Here is a 26,252-nt window from a genome sequence, read left to right on the forward strand (position 1 = left end):
AGGCTCTCGGGAAGCCCCTTGACTTGCGCCCACGTCGAGCCGCCCGGGGGGTGGAGGGGCGCGGGGATTGCGCGGGTGGCTCGCGGGGAGCGCGCTACCGCACTACCATTGCCTTTCCTGTCCTTTGCCTTCCAGGTGTCGTCGATAAACAGAGTCCTACGCAACCTGGCTAGCGAAAAGCAACAGATGGGTGCCGACGGGATGTACGACAAGCTAAGAATGCTGAACGGGCAGACGGGGACCTGGGGCACCCGGCCCGGCTGGTACCCCGGCACGTCGGTACCCGGGCAGCCCGCTCAAGGTAAGGGACAGTCGGGACACCGCTCCTCGTTCCGGCTCTGCTCAGCTTTCCCGGCGGAGGTGGCCCCGACGCGGGTACCGCTTGCCCTCTTCTCGTGCTGAGTGCGGTGGGCAATTTTCTCAGGACAGGGGCTGAGGGCGTCCCCTTTGCCGCCTTCCCTGGCAGCTGCGGGCAGGCGGGCAGAGGGGCCGGTGGCCAGGCAGGCTCTCATCTCGGGCTCTGGGTAGGGGAGACTGGCAGCAGCCGCTGTCAAAGCTGCATCCACCGAGCTGCGGTGCTGGCAGCAGGGCGGGTTCCAGGGTTGGTCCTTAACCTCGCCCATCAGCCCGGTAATTAGGGCTCCTGCTCCCCGCCCGGGCCAGGGTCTCCAAAGCCTGGGAGATCGGTAACTATCTCCGTAGGGCTGATTATAGTTCCTCCTCAATGGACCCGAAACAACTTTGTAAATATAGGAAACTGTTTATCCTGAAGATTAATAGGTATTTGTTGTAGGAATGACAAGGGGATAATATGAAGGATAATGGGATGTTACGTTACATACTTAAGATGGTTAATGGCTTCTTTTTGAATACGGGCTCTGTTGAGGCTCGGCTCTCTCCCTGGTTGTGGTCATTCCTTTAGAAGAGGTGTCCATATACAACAACCTGCTTTTTGTTTTCACCCCACAAGGAAAAAAAATCGGTAACAGTGTGCGGAATATCTGGTACAAAGGATGTTTCTGTCACACGCAAGAATTTGTTATGGGAACAATTCTGTCGCTATGTAATTGCTCATTAGAGATCGTTTTGTTTCTCATTAAGGCGACATGAATAAGCGTCTAGTTGAAGGAGACAGCTGTAGAAATGTTCCACAGGAGACCTCTGGACACGATATGGCACCGCTTGCCAATTAGACATGTCAGTTTTAAGAGAAGAAAACAATCTATGAAGGACACTAGAAAGATAGAGCTGAGCCCTCGCTTTCCCCCACCCCTACTTTGGTAGTTTTGGTTGTGTTTTCGTTTTTTGTTTTTAAATTTTGTTTTGCCCGATGTCCTTCCTCGGAGCCGGGACGGCTCTCACCGGGAGTCGCCCACCGGCTCGCCTCTACCTGCGGCGCCCGGGATAGGGCGGAGGCTGCCCCTGTCCCGCTCTTGCTATTTCGGGGCCGGCCGGGCGCCGTCGGGACTCCCCACCTATCCTCCTCTGCACTGCACCCGAGAGCCCGAGCACGGAGAGATGCGCGGCTCAAGGGAGCTCATTGCCAGCCACTGTGGCTGCGAACGGCCCGGGCTCCCGTCTCTCCCGCCGGTTTTGTTTGTTTGTTTTATTGAGGAAATGAGTTAAATGGAGAAAAGGCGTTAAATGGAGATATGTAGAACTCCTCTTGTCTGCTCCACCGGCCCAGTTCCCTGCAGGGTGCGGCGTGGGCACACCTGGGGCCAGGTGGCCTTCCTCGGCTGCGGTAGAGCAGTTGGGTTTGGCAAGGGGGGAGGGTGTCGGTGTAGGTACTGGAGGCTTGTGGTGGCCCCTCCCGGTGGCGTGGGAATGAGCGCAATTTCCGCGGGGGAGCGCGGAGCCCCGGGCATGAACATTCCGGGACGGAAGGACCCCGAGAGCCTTCTCCCAAACTGCAATGGAAATAAAGCGGTGGGGAGCGATGCGGAGAAGGGCAGGGCTGGCCTGGCTCGGGCCGGGGCTGGGTGTGTACGTGGGCAGGAGAGGCGAGGGGGAGGCAGGCAGGCACTTAAAACACCCGCATGGCAAAATTAAAATTAATAAAATGGATTTCCTCTGGAATATTCATGCTCCCTCTAATGTTATTCCCTTGCAGGGGTATGTTACTGGATTTTAAGAGTCCATTACTCAAAAAGCATAAGGCGAGGTTAGGTCTCAGAGGGGCACAAATATGGTCTCAATCTGATAAACGCCATGCAGCAGTGAATAAAATAATGGATACATGAGGGCTGACAGAACAAAAAGAGACATCTCTATCCGGGAGAAATTCTCCAGTGATTTAGTGGTTTTAGGGATCACTGAGACACTGTTTCTTATCTTCCCCCCTTCCCCCATAAGTCTAAAGCCTTCTATAGGATTTAGACACTTTCTCTTTCAACAGATGCTACAATGTTTTGATCCCAGCTCTATAGCTGAGAGGTGCCGCAATTGGTTTGCTATCTTTTTTTGCTTGTTTTCCGCCTCACTGATTAAGACACTAAGAAACTAAGGAATGATTTTATTTCCCAGCGTCTTTTTTTTTTTTTTTTTTTTTTTTTTTTTTTTTTTTTTTTTTCTCCAGGAAACAAATCCTATACCCAGCGTCAGATGGTCTGGCTATAGGATAATAGGGACGGACATTCACTCGCTTTCTTATGGATTAGGTCTGGAAGGTGGAACAGCCCTATTGAGACCGCTTCTTTTAGGGCTTTAAAAAAAAAAAAAGAGGGGGAGAGAGAGAAAGAGGAGAAAAAAAAATAAAGGAGTGGGGGGAGGAGAAGATGTCCTAAAAAGAAGATATCTTAATTGTCCGGCGAGGGAGGGTTAAATAATCGTAAGGAAGTTTAGGTGAAAGTTTTAGGTGGCTCAGGGGTTTAGGGGGAGATAGGGAGCGTACCCAGGCGAGGTTGCAAAATGCCCCGGCTTCAAAAGTTTAAAAACCGGCCGTGGGGGACCAGAGGGTGCCAGGCGCTGGCTGCCCTCCGAGACGTGGGCGCGGCCCCATGGGTGCTCTCCGTTCCCTGGTGGAGCGGGACAGGGATCCCCGGTGGCGTGGAGGTGGGGGACAGCCGGACATCCCCGCTGCCTTTGGGAGGCTCTCCCCTTCTCCCCTCCCCTTTTCTGCGCCCCCCCCTCCCTTTCCCCCCCTTCCCGCCCCGCCTCGGTGGGTGCCGGCCCGGCCGGTGCGGACAGTGATGGATGAGGGCTGTGGCGGAGGTTAGGCGCGGCCCCCGCGGCGGGCGGGCGCGGCCCCCGGCGCTGCCACCAGCGCTTGGCAGGGCGGCTGCCCCAGCGCGGCCGCGTTCCCCGGGCTCAGCGGCTTTGTGTGCCCCTGAAAGGCAGCCCCCCCCTAGCCCCAGCTATTCACCCGCCGCCGGCCGCCTCAATGGGGCTGCGGCCGCCCATATGGTGACCACGGCCGCTGAATCCCTGTGTTTAAATGGGGGAGAAAGTTCGGGTTTTAAAACATTTCAAAGTGGTTGAAAGGGTCCCACCAGATCCTGTCACAATTCCCTGCGAGCTTTGAAGGCTGGGGCCATTGTTCGCCGATTATAAATGATATTACTTTAAAGTTGATTTCCCACAATATTTAAAGGATGTAGCGGGAGTGTCGCTATTTATTTTTGGCGTAACTTTTCAAGGGAATTAACATAAGTAGCCCATGCGTCCCTCATCCCGTCTCCCCCTTTATACGACATCAAAACGCCTCGAAAAAATATGCTTTGAAAGGCGAGGGAGAGCTAATTTAGGGACAAGGACTTCTCTGCCTCGACAGAAAGGTCTGTTTCTTTCGGCCTGGGGTGCCCGCGGAGCCCCACCAAGCCAGCCGGCCCAGGGACGCATCCTTGCCACCTTCCCAAAGGAGAGCACAATGAAACTTTCCCCTGTTTAAGGGCAGGAATTACATTAAAAGTGGTGGAAATGCCCTAATTAAAAATGTACCGCTTAAATGATATGCCAAAGGCTCAGCTGCAGAAGAGCATATTTAGCTAGTTAGTGAACTCGCTACTATTTCTTTTAAAATTACATGTTAAAATTTTAAAAGAAATCTTACTTTTCTCTGGTGCAACACATTACAAAGAATGGACAGTCCTTTTATCTAAATATAAAATTCCATTTTCAGCAATTATAGCCTGTTCTTGGTGATGATATAATTACAGCTGTGCTCAGTAATAGGTGTCAAGGCAATGCACACTCATACAATAGTTGAATAAAACTGCAGAACAATGCAGGCACTTCTAAATTCACAACCTTTAAAATGAAATTGACTGTGCAGAATTCAAATAAAAACGGGATAAATATTTTTTAAAAAAGATTACAAGCTTGGTTTGGTTTCTTAATAGCATTTTCTGCAAACCTATCAACATCTAATTGATTAGATAGGAATTACTGATTATAGATAATCTGAAATACCGAACATCGCTGTTTTAAATACAGCAATAGGTAAATAAATGCAGCAGGCAGAGGAGAAAGCCATGGCACTTCAGCAGCGATTCACGGGAAGAATCACTTTCAGGGGAAAGTATTTTTATGCAGGTTTTATTCCGGAGGAAAAACAAAATGAAATTAAGACCAGGCGATCATAATTCCTCCCTTCCGATGTTTATGATAGCACTGGAAACTGAAATGTTTCCGTGTTACCTCTGTCATTAGTGCAACGGTGCTTTGATACCTGAGAGGCTTTGAAACGAGGGTGTCAGCAAACATGGCTGAACTTGTTTCCAGTCGCGTTACTTCTCTGATAGAGATCTTAAAACAAGGGTACCTGTGTTTCACTTTCCAACTCTCGGTTCCCCAGATGGCTGTCCACAACAGGAGGGAGGAGGGGAAAACACTAACTCCATCAGCTCTAATGGAGAAGATTCAGACGAGGCCCAAATGAGACTCCAGTTGAAGAGAAAGCTGCAGAGAAATAGGACATCCTTTACCCAAGAACAAATCGAAGCCCTTGAGAAAGGTGAGTGACGTTTTCCTACAGCTGAAGGGTGTGAGAAAAGCAAGATGTGCTCCAGCTCTTTTAAGCCAGAAGCATGGCATTCACATGCCCTATATATATATATATGTATATATTTTAACTCCATGGCTCCCTCCATGCCCTTTTATTCATTGAGCTCCAAATATTCGTTGATGGCACTGAAAAGCTGCTGAAACCCTTTCAAAGGGAATGTACACAGGGCACAGACCATACTGAAACATCGTGGTCACACCCCAGGGTCCTCTCCTGGGGGATAAATCTCCTCCAGCTGGCTGTGCCACATCTCTGGCCAGCCCACATTGCTGTACGCTGGGAAGGAGAAAGCAGGCAGCTGGGGCTGGCAGCAGCACTCTGTGCCTGCCCCCACACTTGCTGCTCGTCCCCAGCACTGTCGCTGCCTGGGGCTGGGAGCAGGTGCCCTTTTCCCTGACCGGCCTGGGTGCACCTCGCCTCTGACCCGCTGCGGATCTTTGTTCTTATTTTCTGCTGTTATTTAGTGACGTGCCATTTCACTTCTGGGTGACAGGGTCAGAGCTGCCTTGGGGACCCCCTCAGCAGAGGCACAAGCCCTCACTGCTTCTTGAAAGACGCAGCATTGCACCCAAGCCTGCCTATGCCCTTAGCAATACATCCCAGCAGGCAATGCATCCTCCTTCCCAACACACACATGCACACACACAGAGAAAGATCAGCTTTGCCTTTGCAGTGATGTTTCTTAAGAGCATTTAGGGCATAGGCAGTGCAGGAAGGACTTGGACTTTACAGCTGGCCATGTTAACTCTGTAACTAACAGCAATATTTCCTTCTGCAGAATTTGAGAGGACCCACTACCCCGATGTGTTTGCAAGAGAGAGACTAGCTGCTAAAATAGACCTGCCTGAAGCAAGGATACAGGTACTGAGTTGCTATGCAATTATGACTATTGGTATTTTTACTATTCTGATTTTTATTATTCCTGGCTTCTTAAAACCCAGGGCAGCCCCACTTTACACTTGGGTTATTTGTCCATCTCCCTCCCCTTCAGGAAAACAACAGCAGCTGGGTTTTGCTCTCACACGCTGTTTTGCTGCTCTGCAGCCAGCTTTCTATCAGCATGGCCTTGAGTTACGTGGTGTGGAAGGGCATGCCTCTAGTCCTTGTAAGGTCACTCATGTCTCTCAAATGCTGTGTTTCCAGGTGTGGTTTTCTAACAGAAGGGCCAAGTGGAGAAGGGAAGAGAAGCTGAGGAACCAGCGAAGACAAGCCAGCAACACTCCCAGCCACATTCCCATCAGTAGTAGTTTCAGCACAAGTGTTTACCAACCGATCCCGCAACCAACCACCCCTGGTAACGTCCCCAACCCACTTCCTCCATCCTCTGGGCAAAATGAGGCTCTGAGACTGTTTTGCTGATTGTAACGGTGGTTAAACTAATGTGTCCATCTATCTGTCTATTCTATTATAGTTTCCTCTTTCACATCAGGTTCCATGTTGGGCAGAACGGACACAGCGCTCACGAACACGTACAGCGCACTGCCACCCATGCCTAGCTTCACCATGGCCAACAACCTGCCTATGCAAGTAAGTCCAGTGGCATTTCCACGTCGTGACACTCCTTTGGGATTTGGCAGCCCCTGGGATGTATGGATACATGGGTGGGGGCCTTTCCTAAACCAGATGGGAGCTTATGGACCCCAAACATGCTGCAGGGAAACAGGCCCCAGAGGCTTTGCTGGCACCTGAAAAGATGCCTCATCTGGGAGAATCACAAGGATACTGTAAGACTGGTGCTCATCAAGTGCTTTTCCTGAGCTTTAAAAAAGAAAGGTCCTCAAATCTAAACAGTCCACAAATTTGAGATGAAAAAACCTTTTTCAGGAAAATAAAAAAATCCATGGTTAACCTATGGAATTCACTGGGGTCGTATCCCAAATAAGCTGCTGGAGGGATCCAACCTTCTCAGTGTAGGTGATGTGGTGGCAACACATTAGGAACACCTGAGAGAGGGCAGGATGTGATTAGCATCAGTGGTTATGCCAGCTAAGCCAGAATTGCAAGAGCTGTCAATCCTCACGCCTGAAAGCATTAGCTGATCACCAGCTGGGTTAGGAAGAAATCTATTCCTTTGGGGTCTGTTTCTATAGACCTTTCAGATGCAAAATTCCTCCTTTTTTAATGGTGGGGTTGGCCTAGGAAGGTGCTGGCCAATTACGGGAGTTTTCCAGCTTTGTCTGAGGCACACAGCATTGACCACTGCTGGAGACAGGCGAGGTGATTAGAGAGCCTGACTCCTTCGCTGCAGCAATTACTATGTTACTAATTGCTGAACCAAAATTAACCAAATAAAGTTAGAGTCTCTCAAGTCCACGGAAAGAAATGACGTTGGCTAGGTCGCTGTTTCGTGACGTTAGGGGCTGGTGGTGCCATTCACGGCAGTGGGCTGAGAGCAGATGACAAAAGATCAAAAGACCGATACGGGAAGGGACCCTTGGGAAAGCAGGAGGCCTCTGATTTCACCACTTGGCACCTGGGCTGGGACCTGGCACACAGGAGCCACTCTGGAAAGTCCTCCCTACACGTCCGCCACAGCGTGATGGCCACACAATGTCGGAGAGGGAGATTCGGCAGCTCAACCATCGGCATCTCCCTGCGGATGTGCAGCGTGGTGCCGATCCTCCCAGAGCACAGCGGCTGTGCTTAGCGAGCAGGGCTGTAGGTGTTGTGCAGACAGCGCGTCAGGAATATGCAGATGGAGGAAATATGTGCAGGCGTGTTGAGTCTCGTGTGCTTGGAGCAGGAATTACTCATCCCGCCTCCCACTCCCCCTCTGCCTTCCTGCGTCACGGCTGCACCGGTCCCAACTCTTCTGGTACCTCAGAGCAGGGGATGCTCCTGCTTGAGCTCCCTGGCACCAATATCCCATCCCTCACTCCCTGTTTTCTGCTACTCCTTCCCTTGGCAGATGAGGTTTCAGGGGTTGGAATTCAGGTAAATGGAGATGTCTGGTCTCCAGGGATGATGCTGGCACGGGTTTTGGATGAACCAAGGCTCTGAAGGAGGATCAACATGCACATACACGCACATCGATCTCCCTTCAGAGCCTTGGTCACACCAAACCTGTACACTATCTCTGTGTATGTGCAACATGTTTGCAAATGCAGCACCAACCCACATGCCTCAGTGGAGTGGTTTTTAGTTACACCACCAAATGTGAAGCAAGATGTCACCCCTGCCTCTTTCTGCAAATGACATGAGACATCCTTCTTCTACACAAGTACAAACAAGGGCAGTGCTCAGGCTTTGGTTCCTTGGTTTAGGCACATAACACCTTTGTTAGCATCTAGAGATGTAGGGTTACACTCGTCAAGTGTATCTGAGAAGGTGCTGGTGCCAACTTGCATTGTTTCTGTAGACCAAAAACCTCTGGGATGGGGCTGCTTGGTTGAGCTCCTAAATAGACTTTACATCTAGATCTCTGAATTTGAAACTGAAGCTTATTTTCGCTTGTACACGCTGCTTCTGAGTGCTGGCACATCCACCCAGAAGAGCATAACGCTGTGTTGACCTTGGCTGACACTTAATGCTGTTTTGTCCTTTGCTCCCATAGCCCCCGGTACCCAGCCAGACCTCCTCCTACTCTTGCATGCTGCCCACCAGTCCATCGGTGAATGGACGGAGCTATGATACATACACCCCTCCTCACATGCAGACACACATGAACAGCCAGCCGATGGGCACCTCTGGCACCACTTCCACAGGTGAGTGGCATTTCTGTCAGCATGGCTTCCTTGCTTTAGCCAGCTGGTTTTCCACATGTATTTGCTGGGAGAAGTGAGACCAGAAAGTCTGATTTTTCAGCAGCTGCTGGAGGGGTAGATGAAGATTAACAGAGGTGACATCTGACTAGTGGTAGAGGGAAAAGCCCTTCAGTAAGGGCCCATCCTGCAAAATCTTCTCTGTATGATTAATTTCTAAAGCAGCACGCACTTTATTGTTAAACTTCAGCAGAGATACTCACACCATGAAACCAAGTATCTGTTAAAGTGTTTGCAGGACCGAGTGTGTTTTTACCTTGTCCATGTCAGAAGCTATTTCTTTGCTAAAGAATTGAATTTATTGAAAATGCAGCTAACCTGTAGAAATATTAACCTGTGCATAAAGAAGTGAACCAGGCTAAGTGTCAGCATAAACAGAAGCAAGCCAGACACGTGAAAAAGTTTACTGCGTTTTGGGCTGAATTCCTAACTGATGCAAAGGAACTGAGGCTCTGGTGTTTATCTCAAAGCTTGACAGTTTATCAAATCAGTGAGATGTGCACAGGTTTGGAAAAGATAAACCCTCCTTCCCCCCCTCTGCCCCCAATTTGCAAAGATAAACCCTCTTCCCCCCCCCCCGCCCCCTGCCCCCAACCTGATTCTACAGGCTGGTAGACGATGAGATTTAGTACACAAGCACAAACCTGTGAAACCGTAAAGCAGAAATTGTGCTGTGTGTAGACAAACTAAAATATTCCTCTCTGCCCTCAATTTTCAGGTCTCATTTCCCCTGGAGTGTCAGTTCCAGTTCAAGTTCCTGGCAGTGAACCTGATATGTCTCAATACTGGCCGAGATTACAGTAAACCATGTGTTAATTCTGTAAATGACTATATGGACAACAGTTGGATGTTCAGCAGTATTTTACAAAGGAAGAATGGCTCTCAGAGTACTTCTGTACTGCAACTGTGCCCTACGCTGTAACACATGGGAAAAAAAAAAAGACTTTCACATGGACCTTTGTACACTGAAGGCATTATATCAGTTGGAACAAATCTTCATTTTGGTATCCAAACTTTTATTCATTTTGGTGTATTATTTGTAAATGGGCATTTGTATGTTATAATGGAAAAACAAACAAACAAACAACAGAACAATGTAGACTGGATGGATGTTTGATCTGTGTTGGTCATGAAGTTGTTTTAAGAAAAAAAAAAAAGAGAAAGAAAAAGAAAAAAAAAAAAACCAAACCAGGAAAAAAAAAAAAGAAAAAAAGAAGCCATGATCAACAAGCTTTGCCACGAATTTAAGAGTTTTATCAAGATATATCGAATACTTCTACCAATCTGTTCATAGATTATGGATTGATGTTCCAAGTTTGTATCATTCCATTGCATATAATTAAACCTGGAACAATCCGCACTAGATGTATGTAAGGAAAGGAGAAAAAAAAAAGACATCTGTTGGTATTTCCAAAGGTTGCTAATGGCTGCAGCTATGTGCAAACAGGGGTTAAAAGGAGAGAGAACGGCGATGAAGAAAAGAGGTTGATAGCTAAAAAGGTAGATTGTGTCTTCGATATAATCCGATTTGTCTTATGTCGAAATGTAAGTATTTGTCTTCCCTAGAAATCTCCCAGAATGATTTCTATAATAAAGTTAATTTCATTTATATTTGACAAGAATATTCTATAGATGTTTTATACACATTTTCATGCATCATACGTTTCTTTTTGGTCGGCAGGAGTTAATTGTTCTTAGATGTAGTTGTGCTACTGTTCACAGTCCAATCATTTTTGTGCATCTAGAATTCATTCCTAATCAATTAAAAGTGCTTGCAAGAGTTTTAAACTTAAGTGTTTTGAAGTTGTTCACAACTACATATCAAAATTAACCATTGTTGATTGTAAAAACCATGCCAAAGCCTTTGTATTTCCTTTATTATACTATTTTCTTTTTAACCTTATAGTGTGGTGTTGCAAATTTTGTTACTGTGTTAGGTTGATCTCATTAAGTTTTCTTTGGAACTTGGGTTCAGTTTTTCTCCTTAAGAAATGTTTTTAGAGACTTTCAGCCCTTCCACCAGCCTGTAATTTGGGCTAACAAAAAGAAGATAGGTTCACGTATCTAATCGCAGCTGAGAGCAGGAGGAGGCTGTTTATTTAGTTAGGACTTCTGGGGATGCTCTAAATGAACTCCAGAACCCAGCAGAATTTCCAGCGGGGAGTTTGCGTTGTGCCAGTCAGTGGCGGAGACGCGACGCACGTCTGTGTCTATCTGTTGTAGTCGTACACAGAGACACACATACATGCAAATATGCATCCCTGACTTCTGAAAATGGTTTTTGTTAGGATGCTTAAAAAGGAAAAAACCCAGCCCAGCTGTGTTTTTAACAGGCTCTTTGGGAGAGTGAATACCGTCCCTTTATATTGCCACACAGCACAATCTTAGTGTAATTTTCCATTGAACTTGTAACCTGGTTAATACCTCAATGCGCTTTGTGTGAGGGTTGTTAGTGTGGGCGTGGGTGGAGAGCTGCATGTCAAGGAATAATGAGAGAAGACAAATCAACAGGCAACAACAATGCGAGCTGGGACTGGCTAGTGAAAGCTAAAGGCCTTTAGTCACTGGCAGGGAAATCTAAACATTCCCATATCTATGAAGCTGGCTCATTGTGGTGCAGTTGTTACTTGCGATGCTGTGCTGAAAAAGGGATCTCACGATTAAAAAGCCAATGTGCAGGGAGTTTTGAGTCAAAGCGCAGGCATCACAAGCAGCCTTTGTAAAGCAAAGATACCATCTAGGCTGGTTATGTTTTCCTTTCGGCGCATTTGTCACTGCAGATAACACTTTGCCGTAAACTTAGAGTAGCAGAGTTGTGGTGCTGAGGTAGTCGCGACACTGCAGATGAGATTAAGTGCACGTAAACCCTGAATCCTTTAGGGACAAAGAGGAGCTTTACTCAAAGCACGAGATGACAGTTAACAAAACCGAGAGCCCAAAGCAGGCAAAACCGTGCAAAACCTTTAGATTTAAATCTATCCTGTTAATTGATACTGGTCAGTTGTTAAGTGTATTTGTTATATCAACGTGAAGTAGTTTCAATTACCCAGAAGCCATCCATTGGCAAATATTAATGAAACATAGCTATTTATAATTTGTATTTATCAGACCATCACAAGCACGTTATGTATTTATTAGATATGGATACATTGCATTAAACACCACAAGAGGCAGGTCCCTTCTTCCATAGCTAAATGCATCCTGGGAACAATTAATTACAGGTACAAACCCAGCATTTATATAGCCATTTAGCATGTTTATGCCTGCTAATGTAGTTTGTTATCTAAATGCCAACTTCTGCTCATGCAGGAACGGAAATGAGCTTCCCATGCCTTCCTCCCTTGAGAGGTTTTGTGCCATGCTTGCTATCTCTGCAGGTGCCGATACGCGGGCAGAGGCAGCCGCTTGTAGCCCTTCATTGCCCTTCCTGCGTTTTCTCAGCCTTGCAGCTCCACTGCCTGCAGTCCAGCCGCTGGTGACCTTCATCGAGCCATTGCCAGCCCTCTGAGCCCCTTGTTGGAGCCTCCTTGGGGGCGAGACGGGCTGTGGGGCTGCAGCCTTTCACAGCCCTGCACCTCTGCAGCTGCAGCAAGGCTATAAAGCAGTTGCATGCGCGGATGAACCTTGAGCATATTTTGGTGACAGGCTAGCCGGCTTCGGCGGAGAGGAGACGTTTCTGGCTCACCGGCTCATTACTGTGCCCTATGGGAAGAGGTCGTCGGGGAAAAGTCCCTGGCTGGCTGCACATTGGGAAGAAGCTAGGGCATTTGATCCCCTGGGCGTTGCTTGCCTTGAAGAGCTGTTGCTGTGCGTGCTGGGGTCTGCGGGTTACAGGCAGCCGTCCACAGCCCTGACAAGGGCATCCTCCTCAGGGTGTGCGGGGGCGCGGCTGAGTGTGCGGGGGCTCCCATGCCTGAGCACTGGTGCCAGCGCCCAGTTGCTTGCTGCGAGGCCCGGAGAGGCCCCAGAGCAGCCCCAGCCCCCAGCCAGCCTCGCAGCACCACTGCCAGTGGGCGAAGGGGCTGCGTGTGGGCGCATGGGGACGTGCTGCCTAGCCAGCCGCGTCAGCGGGAAATGCAGACCTTCAGCATGCTCTGAACAGCCTCTAACACCCATTTTCATCTCCTTTCTTCTTCTAGAGCTGTTGCTACTTAGGAAGATTGAAATCTGCTGTAACGCGTTGCTCAGTGTAACACAGCAATTTCCAAGGGTCTCCTCTTTTTACCACTGAAATTAGTGGGAGTTTTGCTATTGATTTCAGCAGGAATGAGACATTTCTGTGCATTTGGTTAAAATGTATTTCATAATAACACCTTATACTTTATTTATAAGCCCCTCCTAAGGCATTTTCACAAATTATAGTCACACAAGAACTGACGTGTGAGTGCTGTCTTAATAACACTGTGTTTTGTGTTTCAGTGTTGTGTTCTAGATACAATATTTACATTTACAAGTGAAAAGGCTGCTAACCTAAGAGGTATTGTTCAGAGCAGACAGATGACGAGCCATACAGGCTGATGGTGAAGCAGACATGCATGTGGTGACATACGTGGTGGAACTGCCTCGCACCCTGCCTCCTGGTTGTAATTGGAAGGTAACCACAAGTCAGCATGTGCCCTGCTCCAGAAGCAGAGAGCTGAGATCTCTCCTAGGCCATAACACAGAAAAGGGATTTTACTACTTCTTTTTAGACAGGTTTGCTTTAATGAGTAAAATGCCTTTGTGGACTGGGTTACTTTAGGCAGCCTAACATGGGCTTTATCTTGACTTATCTTTGGGGGCAAATCCTATGAGGAGAGGTTGAGGGAGCTGGGCCTGTTTAGCCTGGAGAAGAGGAGGCTCAGGGGTGATCTTATTACTGTCTACAACTACCTGAAGGGGCATTGTAGCCAGGTGGGGGGTGGCCTCTTCTCCCAGGCAACCAGCAATAGAGCAAGGGGACACAGTCTCAAGTTGTGCCAGGGTAGGTATAGGCTGGATATTAGGAAGAAGTTCTTCCCAGAGAGAGTGATTTGCCATTGGAATGGGCTGCCCAGGGAGGTGGTGGAGGCACCGTCCCTGGGGGTCTTCAAGAAAAGCCTGGATGAGGCACTTGGTGCCATGGTCTCGTTGATTGGATAGGGCTGGGTGCTAGGTTGGACTGGATGATCTTGGAGGTCTCTTCCAACCTGGTTGATTCTATGATTCTATGATTGCAAAGAACCGCCTGGGATGGGTAACACCCATTGCCTCCCTCAGGCTTTCCTAGCCCTATTTCACTGTCTCTTCATGACCAAAATAGTCTTTTTTTTTTTTTTTTTTTTTAAATTTTAATTTTTTTCCTTTTTCCTTTTCTATTTGAAAAAAGAAATTCTGATATTACTGGCTAAAATACTTTCTCTGGGTAATATGTGCATGTTTAGAGTTATGCTAAGGTTTACATTTGTTCTGCATTTCCATGGTATAAACAGCACTAAGGAAACTGAAAATTATAGAATCATAGAATCAACCAGGTTGGAAGAGACCTCAAAGCTCATCCAATGTATTTTTTTTCCTCCCTCCAGTTTGTTTCTGTTTGCTCATGTCCTCAACTTTGGCACTTGAGCTTTGCTCCATGTGCATCTGCTAAGGCTCTTCTGCTCCAGAAATGGTGTGATACCTTCTTTTAAAATAATTCTTCTTTGAAAAGACACCTGCTTGCTTAATGAGCTTGCAAAAGTGTGATTGGCACCTAGAAATACCCAAATCCACCCCCCCACCCCCCCCCATTAGAAACAGGCATATAAATTACAGATGTGAGAGCAGAGCCTGTGATGGCAGCCTCAGGCTGCGTGCCAGGGGAGATTTAGGCTTGAGGTGAGGAGAAAGTTCTTCACTGAGAGAGTCATTGGACACTGGAATGGGCTGCCCGGGGAGGTGGTGGAGTCGCCGTCCCTGGGGCTGTTCAAGGCAGGACTGGACGTGGCACTTGGTGCCATGGTCTGGCCTTGAGCTCTGTGGTAACAGGTTGGACATGATGATCTATGAGGTCTCTTCCAGCCTTGGTGATACTGTGTGATACTGTGTGTGTGGTTGTCTGGTCTCGCTCAGTGAGGATTTATGGGTCTTACTGTGGAGAGAAGGCAGCTGTGGGAGTGTGTCTCCAGCTGAGGTGTGCAGGGATCTCTGAAGCCTCTGCTCTTGCTGGCGTGGTAGAGGTAGAAGAAATGCTCATCCTCTCTGGGTTGAAAGCAAATCATGGAATAGATCTCCCTTTGGATTACTGCTGCAGAATGATGTTAGGTGAGTCTCTCACGTGTGTTATCTGTTTGGTACTTAGAGAAAAGAGCAGAGCATGGAGCGATCTGCATGAGATGCTGAGTAGTAGAGATAGTACACTTTGGACAGAAGCCAGGCTGGCAAGTGCCTTGTTTTAGAATGTGTTTTAAATTAATTCCTCCCCTAATATTCTCTTAGATGTAAAGAAAGGAAAACCCAGTGCATCAGCACACAATTACTTAGAGTGGCTTACTCAGGGCAGTTCACCACCTTAAGCTAGATTTCAACAGTGATCACGTGGAAGATGAAGGAAGGTGCTTTCACAGGGGCTGCAGAAATGAAACCTCAAAGGAATGCAACCATTTGATCACTCTTTCAGCATGTACTGCTGACATGGGTGACAGATGTTCATGAGACCTCCAGCTGCCAGAATCTCTGCTGTTTCTTTTGAAGATGGGCCCTCAGAGAAAAGTCCCCATGAAATCTGCTTTCCCTTAAGTTCCATTGTGAACCTCCAATGGCTATGCTTTAACAAACTGAGAACTTCAGGGCCTTCTGTACTGTTCCCTTCCTCCCCCTAGGTACCCACCAGGTAACATCCTTGGTGAGAAGATCAGGATTGTGAAGGGTGAAGGTGAAAACCCACATGTGATGCTGGTGGGCTTTGCCCCACAACACTGCTTCTTGCTGGGCTGGTAGACGTTAATGGTTTCTCAGGTGTTGGAGCCTGACCTCCTACGTTGAACTGCAGCTGGATCAGATGGTGAGCAGAGGTTTTGTGAGTGACCCAGGAGGATCCATGTTACCTTCAGGTGCCTGCCAGAAGCTGTAAGTTGCATGAAATCCTCCAGCAGAGGTTGCATTTGCCTCCAGGCACCTGACAGCCCTCACGTACACTCCAGCAGCTAAAAACAGTGAGGGCTGCGAACTGCAGTGCTTCCTCTCCTGGGACATACGAGCTTTTCCAGCTGCACCAGAGGAATCTGTAGATTCACAGATAACCTCCTTTAGGTCAGGCCTAAGCCTGAGACGTTTAAGAACAGTTACTCCATAGAAATTACATACAAGACAACAGAAGGACTCTGCTTTATGTGGGAACTGCATATGGCGGATAAATACCTTCAGGTTGTTACAATCAATAGGTTAACTCCTCACGAGTGAAGAAACTCTCTGTATTCCTGCTTGCAACTGCTTATGTTTCACTCTTTACATTTCTCTCTGCAAAGCTGGACTCATACTGAGTCTGTAGTCTGCAGTTTTGTGTTTCAAACACTGCAGGGGAGGGTTTATTTATTTTCTAAAGTCCCTCTGTCAGGCTGGATGAAACAAAAACCTTTTCTTTTAAAAGAAGCAAGTTGTCCACTTTGATTTCTCTGCATTTAAGTCACCACTGTTCCTTTACCAAACATGCATTCAAGCCTCTTCATTCTAAGTTTCTGTTGGGCATGACAGTTTTCTAACTTATCATTCACCTGCTCTGTGTGAACTATTGTTGATTCACACCTGTTTGGGCCAGGATATATTTAAAACTTCATGGAGTCTCCTATAGGCTTGGACTGCAAAATGAACCCTCCTGTTCTGCTCCCCTGCTCTTTCACTGTCTCTGTCTTGCTGTACTCTCCCATCAGGCACAAAGCAATTGTGCTCACCTACCATACTGCTTTTGCTTCCATTCTCTGTCCCAGTGTTGGGATAAAGTTTTATTTGCTTGTCTGAAGCTGGCATACTGATGATGGATCTACATGATTTGCCATTGGAATGGGCTGCCCAGGGAGGTGGTGGAGTTGCCATCCCTGGAGGTGTTCAAGAAAAGACTGGATGAGGCACTTAGTGCCATGGTCTGGTTGACTGGATAGGGCTGGGTGCTAGGTTGGACTGGCTGAGCTTGGAGGTCTCTTCCAACCTGATTGATTCTATGATTGTATGATCTATGACCCTTTGCTAGTTGGAAAGAACCCCTCAGCCTTGAGGTGGCTCCTGGGAAGACTGTCTCTCACACAGCTGGACTTGCTACTCCACAGCCTCCAAGAGTGCACTGTCAAACTCCTTCTTACTCAAGTAGTTTTCCACAATTGCTGAGCTGTCCTGGATGTAGGCTAGGAAGCATTGAAGATGGAAGTATCACCAAACTGGAGAATCCTTCCAAATGCTTCCCTTAGCCTATCATTTTCTGTTTGGTCTTGACTGAGCTCAGCTCTATTCATGACTTTAGCTTTGCCAAGTGCAAGGCCATGCTGGTGGCAGGAGTTTCGTTCTACATGCAGATGCACATCTGCTGTCTGACCAGTTCATCTGCTGGATTCATATAGATGTTGAATATGCCTGGAGCGGAAATGGATCCATTAAAATCACCCTGGTTGAGAATCAAGTGCCAGCAATTTCCAGTTCTGGCTGTTAGATGAAGATGGGGGTGGCCTAGAACTTGCAACAGGTCCTGCTAATTGATTTAAAATAGGTCAGGAAGGCAATTTTGTTTTGCAGTGGTGCAAGTTCCAGGCAAGAACAATGCCCTGCACAAAGCAGTCCTGGTCTGTGAGGAGTAGCTCTGAGGTACTCTGATAATATAAATAAGTAAGTACTAAGAACTGCAGAAAAGTCTTTTTTTCCCACACACTGTGCTTTCCCAAAATACTGGCACTGAAAACTGCTCTATTTCATGTCTAAACCCAAACAAACTCTCTTCTTTTGCAAGTCTAACCTCATGAAATCCAAGCAAGAGCTTGCTTCAGTGCTTCTGCTTCAGCCTGACTCCAATAGCAGTACCTGAAAATGCACCAAAATTTGTGTTTCAAGACTCCATGGAGAACACCTCTGATGCTTTAAGGGCTGAAAGTATTCTGAGACTGTGAACATTCAGACTGAAGCTCTGCCAACACAGAGTGAACACTTCTTATTCAACTCCTGCTACATTTTGTATTTACCATTCACCTTCAGTGCCAGAAGACACTAAAAAGAAAAAAAGGAGAAGCAAATAAAAGAAGAGAGAAAATAAAAGAAGAGAGAAAAGAAAAGAAGAGAGAAAAGAAGAGAGAAAAGAAGAGAGAAAAGAAGAGAGAAAAGAAGAGAGAAAAGAAGAGAGAAAAGAAGAGAGAAAAGAAAAGAAGAGAGAAAAGAAGAGAGAAAAGAAAAGAAGAGAGAAAAGAAGAGAGAAAAGAAGAGAGAAAAGAAGAGAAGAGAGAAAAGAAAAGAAGAGAGAAAAGAAAAGAAGAGAGAAGAGAAGAGAGAAAAGAAAAGAAGAGGGAAAAGAAAAGAAGAGAGAAAAGAAAATAAAGAGCCTAACATCTGCTTATATTGGACAAGAAACTGAACAAATGGACAAAAATGGTGGTGGAATTTTTGTTCTCTTTCCATTTGAGTTGTCTGTTTTCTGAAGATGGAGAGGATTCACTTTCCTTCTTTTTTTCTACACAGGCACATTCATTATTGAATAAGCATCACCACATGCTCTGTGTGATTAAAAAAAGAAATGCAGGACTTGCACTCAGGTAGCTCACAAGAGAAAATAAAACCCCCAAGAGATGTTACGGGGCACAGTGCTGGCTTCCACCACTTCTTAAAGGCATAAAACCGACCTCATTGCTGTCCACAACTACCTGAAGGGAGGTTGTAGCCAGGTGGGGGTTGGCCTCTTCTCCCAGGCACCCAGCAACAGAACAAGGGGACACAAGTTGTGCTGGGGGAAGTATAGGCTGGATGTTAGGAGGAAGTTCTTGCCAGAGAGAGTGATTGGCATTGGAATGGGCTGCCCAGGGAGGTGGTGGAGTCACCATCCCTGGGGGTGTTCAAGAAAAGCCTGGATGAGGCACTTAGTGCCATGGTCTGGTTGACTGGCTAGGGCTGGGTGCTAGGTTGGCCTGGCTGATCTTGGAGGTCTCTTCCAACCTGGCTGATTCTATGATTCTTTCCTATTTCTCACTAGTGATGGATGATGTTTCTCCAGCACAGCCAAAATAACAACACTTTATCACATTTCTAATATATGATCCTAGAGAAATCCTGGTTTAATACCTGTGTATTTGTGTGTGTGCAATACTTGTAATATATCTACATCTCTTCAGGGGTATGTTACAACCTTGTGGTTTCAGAGGGCTTTGATTAACAGCTCGCTTTCCAACACTGCCACTGTAAAAGACTCTTGTAAGCTAGATTTTTTTTATCCTCTTCCAAAAGCTGTGTTTGAGATCACATTGCTATTTTATATTAAATTTAAAGATGAAAGCAGTGGCATTCTACCACATGCCTCAAATCTGAAGTAGCTGAATGCCCATTTTCAGATGCTTGTAGCTACTGTTACAGAAAATTGAATTCAGATGCATCCTTGAAATTGCTTTTGAAATTTCTTTACAAACAGAGAGAAAGACTTACCTATCACAATATTCTTCTCATGTTCCAAATACTCAGAGTTTGAAAACCTCAACACAACAGAGATGATATAAAGAATTCTTATTTGACATATTAAAGACACAGCGTTTTAAATTTCATTACTGCTTTTTTTGACTGTGTGTCACAATTCTGTAAGGATCAGGTTCTTGTGCTGAATTGGGGGAACGTCTTCACTGGGATGAATCTTTTGTTTCCCTGCTGAGTTTGGTGGTTTCAGTTTGTAGCCTACTAAAAAGTAGGAAGTTCTGCTGTAAAAAAATGGCAACAAACAGAAAAACCTCTGCAGAAAAGAGCCCTCTGAGTACAAGGAAGGACCACAGTATCACAGTATCATCAAGGTTGGAAGAGACCTCATAGATCATCAAGTCCAACTCTTTACCACAGAGCTCAAGGCTAGACCATGGCACCAAGTGCCACGTCCAGTCCTGCCTTGAACAGCTCCAGGGACGGCGACTCCACCACCTCCCTGGGCAGCCCATTCCAGTGTCCAATGACTCTCTCAGGGAAGAACTTTCTCCTCACCTCAAGCCTAAACACATTTTCCACCAGAGCCAACAATGGGGCTGTGAAGATGCCAAAAGAAGCTGCCTGCAACAGCCTGTCAAGAGGTTGCACCCATTCTTTGATTACCTGAGCCATGCCCCTTAGTTAAATAGAACCAAAGGTTGTTGAGCACACAGGACCTGGTCAGTCACAGAGCAGTTATGGGGAAAAGCCACAGAAAATCACCAGGTGAACACTTCTGCTTCCCAAGCAAGACTGCTTTTGGTGCAATAAATGAAATCTGCACCTACAGAGTGTGGGGTAGCAGAAACATAGCATCACTTCACCAATGAGTTGACTGGATTAGCCAAGCCACTGTCATATGTTGTTGTAACTGATACAGCATATTGGAAAAAAAGAAGAGAAATTTTGCTCCATGTTTTTGCCTTAGGTGAACAGGGCTGTACAGCTGTACACTCTGACACTTCTTTTACAAAGCATGTTTAGTGACTCAGACAAAAACAAAGAATTGGTCCAGATTCGCAGGAGGACTTCATTATTCCGACTATTTGTCAGCTTTAATGTTAACCTACCAAGGTTTTTGAAACCAAAGACTTGCATCAGGAATGGTGTGGTCAGCAGGAGCAGGGAGGTCATTCTGCCCCTGTACTCTGCACTGGTTAGACCACACCTTGAGTACTGTGTTCAGTTCTGGGCTCCCCAGTTTAGGAGGGACATTGAGATGCTTGAGCGTGTCCAGAGAAGGGCGATGAGGCTGGGGAGAGGCCTTGAGCACAGCCCTATGAGGAGAGGCTGAGGGAGCTGGGATTGGTTAGCCTGGAGAAGAGGAGGCTCAGGGGAGACCTTATTGCTGCCTGCAACTACCTGAGGGGAGGTTGTGGCCAGGGGGAGGTTGCTCTCTTCTCTCAGGTGGCCAGCACCAGAACAAGAGGACACAGCCTCAGGCTGTGCCAGGGGAGATTAAGGCTGGAGGTGAGGAGAAAGTTCTTCACTGAGAGAGTCATTGGACACTGGAATGGGCTGCCCGGGGAGGTGGTGGAGTCGCCGTCCCTGGAGCTGTTCAAGGCAGGACTGGACGTGGCACTTGGTGCCATGGTCTAGCCTTGAGCTCTGTGGTAAAGGGTTGGACTTGATGATCTGTGAAGTCTCTTCCAACCTTGGTGATACTGTGATACTGTGACTTACAGATGCATAGGGCACACATACAGATAAGTGGAACACACATGCTACTTGCTAACCATTTTCTAGTGTTAACTAGAACTCAGCTGTGACTTTCATCATGTTTCCCCCCCCCGTATGATAAGCCAGTGACCTATTTAAGTATGTTGGCAGCAATTTATATGTCTGGTGACTTTTATACTTCACAAAGAAATACTGTGTTTAGTGCTATTTACATTAAAAAAGACATCCTATGTAAAACTTCACTTTTGTTAAAAAACTGCTTTATCCTAAGCATTTAAATTATTTCACACTTTCAAAAGGCACAGCTAAGTAGCTAATGAGAACTCCCATTCAATGCTACACATAATACAAAAAGAGGGGGGAGAAAAAACCCCTGTTTGAGACATCAATGATAATATTTGAAATATATTGGCACAGGAAAGTAGATGTCTTTTTTTTTGCTTTATTAAACTGACAGTTCAGTTCTGAAACTTTATTTTGAAAGGATTGAATAAGGAGTTGTGTCTTTAGAAATAATAATAAAAAAAATAATAAACCAGGCATATCTAAAAAATGTGGAAGAGAAAACCTGATTGTTACTACTAATGAAATAGCTGATGACAAAATAGTGGTCTTTTTGATTCTGATCACAAAAAATAAACTGGTAGTGACAGGATATGATGGATAGATTTGACATCCTGGCAAATCACTGTCATTGATTCAATTATTCTAATTCAGAATAAAAGCTGTATACAGTATGTGTTTATGCTACAGTGGAGTTTTTTAAGTGATTGACATTCATCATATTAGTTAGACAGTTTTAAAAGCTAGGTCTTTGTTTTACACAGTGTTGTCAAGGGAAAAAAAATGAAGCAGAACCTGTATTGGAAGGGGAAAAAAAAAGGCAAGCCACTTAATCAACTCTTTGGTTCCAAACCCATCAAAATAAGTTACCATGATTGCATCCTATTAACATGTTCTTTGAAGAGTCAGTTTCACTCCAGCCATGTAATACACTATTATAAAGACTAGATTTTGAAGCAGTAATGCAATCTTACAGCTGGGTAGCTTGGAGGTTCAGCAGACAAGAAGATACTACCTTGCAAAATGGAAGTCAGCCTCAGAAGAGTAAACCACTTTCATTTACAGGTCAGCTTTGCTTTGCCTCTCTTTTGTGTGCTGAGCTATACACAGAGCTACATGCAAAACATCTGAGGGTACAGAAGGCTGGATGACTTGCAGATTCTGCCCTGCTTTAGACCAGCCTGCTGTGATAGCCTTCCCCGAGCTCAAATGCTCTCTTCTGGTTTTCTAGCATTAATGTAGCTGTCGGTATGAATTTCAATCTTGAATTACATCTGTTGACATAATTTCATAGTGCTGACTTGGATTGTTTAGGATTACTGTTTTGAACTGCACAAGGAAATCAATTCTTTTCTCTAGCATCAGGAAATTCAAATTACATTAGTAAGTGATAAAGCCAACTGTAATATATCCTGATTCAAACCCCAAGCGTTCTTAGTGCCATATTAGACTAAAAACGATCTCACAGGTTTTAAAATTAAGTATTAGATGTTAGATTTGTTCTGTAGTTTAAGAAATGTATTTCACCTGCAAAAAACCCCAATATTGTAAAACCCACAGCTGTGCACTTTGCTTTTGGAACATGTGCCAATGAAGCATCGAGTTTCATTCCTTTATTTCAATAAATCATCCAACTTAACTTATTACTCATACAAAATAAGCAATGTAAACATATACAAATGTAAGCATATCAAATTTTATTGTTAAAAAAAGAGAGATAGGATATAGAAGTGAAAGGGTAGGAGTACTTGTTGTGTTTTAAGGAAAGGAACAAAATGCTGCACGTTTCCAATTGAGCGGAACAATGGCAGGACCCAGCGTAACAGAAGCTTTAACAAAAAGCAAATTCCAAACACAACCAAAGTAAGTACAAAGAAATTGTTCAAAAAAAAAGAAAGAAAGAAAGAAAGAAAGAAAGAAAGAAAGAAAGAAAGAAAGAAAGAAAGACAGGAAGGGAGGAAAGAAGGAAGGACGGAAGGAAGGAAGGAAGGAAGGAAGGAAGGAAGGAAGGAAGGAAGGAAGGAAGGGAGAAAGAGAGAAAGAAAGGGAAGGACGGATGGAAGGAAGGAAGGAAGGAAGGAAGGAAGGAAGGAAGGACGGAAGGAAGGAAGGAAGGGAGAGAGAAAGAAAGAAATAAAGAAAGAAAGAAGGAAAGAAAGAAAGAAAGAAAGAAAGAAAGAAAGAAAGAAAGAAAGAAAGAAAGAAAGAAAGAAAGAGAAAGAGAGGAAGGAAGGAAGGAAGGAAGGAAGGAAGGAAGGAAGGAAGGAAGGAAGGAAGGAAGGAAGGAAGGAAGGAAGGAAGGAAGGGAGAAAGAAAGAGAGAAAGAGAGAAAGAGAGAAAGAGAGAAAGAAAGAGAAAGGAAAGGAAGGACGGAAGGAAGGAAGGACGGAAGGAAGGAAGGACGGAAGGAAGGAAGGAAGGAAGGAAGGAAGGAAGGAAGGAAGGAAGGGAAGAAAGAAATGAAAGGAAGGAAGGAAGGAAGGAAGGAAGGAAGGAAGGAAGGAAGGAAGGAAGGAAGGAAGGAAGGAAGGGAAGGAAGGAAGGAAAGAAAGAAAGAAAGAAAGAAAGAAAGAAAGAAAGAAAGAAAGAAAGAAAGAAAGAAAGAAAGAAAGAAAGAAAGAAAGAAAGGAAGGAAGGAAGGAAGGAAGGAAGGAAGGAAGAAAGAAGGCACCGTATGATAACACGTATTTTTAAAGACTGCTGGGTCAAATCATTAAGAAAAATATTTGTATAAGTCATTAACACTCATAATGAGAGTGTCACATAAATGTGAGTGAAGCTGCTAAGTAGAAATCACTAGAAGTCCAGGTGCTTCTTGCCCATGGCCATAGCACCACATCCTGAGCTCAGCAGTTTGGCGGATTCTGCCAGATCCTGTTTGCTCGCGCGGCTCACTGTGTCTGACAAGTCTGGAGGCAAATGCAGTCGCTGTGGCAGGAGATTTGCAGGAGGGAGAGGGAGAGAGAGAGAAGGAAAAAACAGAGAGATGGTAAAAAAAAAACCCAACCAAACCAAACCAAGAACTGCAGTAGAATTTATTTTCCACAGCATATTTCAAAACACAGCCTTTTTCTTTACTGCTGAGTGTTCACACACACCAATAAACCAGTTCCAAGGTGCTGTCAGGCTGACCTGGCAAGTTTTGCATGTTTTCAACAGACTGGGTGCTGTAAATTGGAAGAGATTTATTTTTTCTCCTTGTGAAAATTTTCTCAACAAAAGCCAAATTTGCTCAAGTATTTAATTGAAGGCATTTTTCTTTTAAGAACAAGTGCACTGTCAACTTGTGCATCAAGCCTTTTGATGTCAATGGCACTACAAGTAGAAGGTTATTTTTATTTCAAACATGCAGACTTCGTGGCAGAGCCTGGTAAAAAAAAACTGATGTGCTGGGGAAAAGATGGAGAGGACTCACTTTGGCTGCAGCATCATTCTCCTAAATGGTTCTTCTTCATATTCTAGTGACAGTTGGTTACCAAAACCAAGCAGTCACAGTAGTTGCATTTGTCTAACACAATCCTGTATGCTAATCAAATCTTGCTGTCCCTTGTGAGTTGTAGGAACATTTCACCCAGCTTACAGGTTACACAGCTGTCCACAAGCACACAACTCTTTTGTAACAACCCTTATTTTGGAACTAGGACCAAAAAATCTTGCAAGTCTCCCTCAGTATGGATGAAAGAAGATGTATAAAAGACACGACATTGCCATTTAGCTTCTGTAAAGTGAAACTGACTGCAAATCCGAGGCTTTATTTGGCTAATTACTGGTTCACTTTTGGACACAGTGAGGTACCGAAGGGCGGTCAGATGAGACAGCTGAACATCTTCTACACAGTGCAATAATTCATGAAACTGGTATCATGGAAGGAGCACATTTCTTGAAAGATTTAGTAGGCAAAGGCTAAACTGTGTGCCTCTTCTAAAATGCAGATGCTTCTGAAGGGAACCGAAGAACAGTAATGGCTGCAATCTTAGGAGGCTGTGTGGACTCTCCTTTTCTCTGCTTTTGCTTTTATCTATCTCAACACTTAAATGCATCTGCCTTTTATTTGATACCTTTGCAACTATTGTAGGCTGGGACAAGAATTCAATTAAAAAGGCATGAGAAATAACTGACTGTTCAATTCATTGCTGGCTTTGAGACTGTGCAATTAGGCATAACAGGAGAGGTGTCCCAAAGTGCTTTCTACCACTGGCCACTCCTGGCTGTGGGCAGCTGAGTGAGCAGAATGTGTGCTGGGTTGTTGTTGTCTCCAAGGAGAGGAAGCATATAAAGCAATGCCTGTGGATCAGGAAAGCCTGTGCTCAGGGTGAGATGACATACCTGACTGTTGGAATAGGAGAAATGTGTGTGTTTCTCTCTAGCACTTTGCTTATGAAGCACAATTCCCATTTCAAACCAGCCCCACCCTGTGCACACCGTTTACAAACTACACAGCTCTTGCATTTCTCTGCACTAAAATCAGTGCATCCTTCATGTACAGTCCTCCCCTTATTCCTAAGGTTAAACACAGCTGTGGATCTGAACTGTGGTCCATGATGCCTCATTTCTACATCAATGCAACATAAACTAGGGCATGTGCCTATCTTGTTTGTCTGCTGAGAAAAAAACATTTGCCAGAATCAGTGTACAACTGTGGTGTGTGGGAGGTGGAGAGACAAATGAGCTAACTCAGCCTTCTCCCACTTGCAGTTAGCATCTCTATGGGGGCAGAGAGGCAGCTTCCTCCAGGAAAGATGTAGCACCACTGTCTTTCTCCTGCAACTATGGACCCTTTTGCTAACTATGCCAAATGATTTCAGAGCAAGATGATAAAGGGCAAACAGAATCGAGGCTCCGCTAACCTCATAGAATCATAGAATCATAGAATCAACCAGGTTGGAAGAGACCTCCAAGATCATCCAGTCCAACCTAGCACCCAGCCCTAACCAATCAACTAGACCATGGCACCAAGTGCCTCATCCAGGCTTTGCTTGAACACCCCCAGGGACGGTGCCTCCACCACCTCCCTGGGCAGCCCATTCCAATGCCAATCACTCTCTCTGTGAAGAACTTCTTCCTAATATCCAGCCTATACCTACCCTGGCACAACTTGAGACTGTGTCCCCTTGTTC

At 45.6% G+C, this 26,252-nt stretch overlaps 2 protein-coding genes across 2 annotated transcripts in view; one reads left to right on the top strand and one right to left on the bottom strand.

The window, feature by feature from the left end:
• Positions 1-9,661, top strand: part of PAX6 (paired box 6) — a 15,411-nt gene extending 5,750 nt beyond the window's left edge. Inside the window, 7 exon segments of the mRNA XM_064163827.1 lie at positions 136-301; positions 4,796-4,954; positions 5,784-5,866; positions 6,149-6,299; positions 6,417-6,532; positions 8,559-8,709; positions 9,485-9,661. Coding sequence (XP_064019897.1) covers positions 136-301; positions 4,796-4,954; positions 5,784-5,866; positions 6,149-6,299; positions 6,417-6,532; positions 8,559-8,709; positions 9,485-9,570 — 912 coding nt within the window. The 3' untranslated portion in view covers positions 9,571-9,661.
• Positions 9,662-23,746: 14,085 nt separating this feature from the next.
• The window catches only part of ELP4 (elongator acetyltransferase complex subunit 4), a 132,628-nt gene continuing 130,122 nt past the window's right edge, over positions 23,747-26,252 (bottom strand). The window contains exon 10 of the mRNA XM_064163828.1: positions 23,747-24,063. Within this exon, the coding sequence (XP_064019898.1) occupies positions 23,932-24,063 (132 nt within the window). The 3' untranslated portion in view covers positions 23,747-23,931. The remainder of the gene's footprint in view (positions 24,064-26,252) is intronic.

Source organism: Pogoniulus pusillus, chromosome 24, assembly GCF_015220805.1.
Source record: "Pogoniulus pusillus isolate bPogPus1 chromosome 24, bPogPus1.pri, whole genome shotgun sequence".
Lineage (NCBI taxonomy): Eukaryota > Metazoa > Chordata > Aves > Piciformes > Lybiidae > Pogoniulus > Pogoniulus pusillus.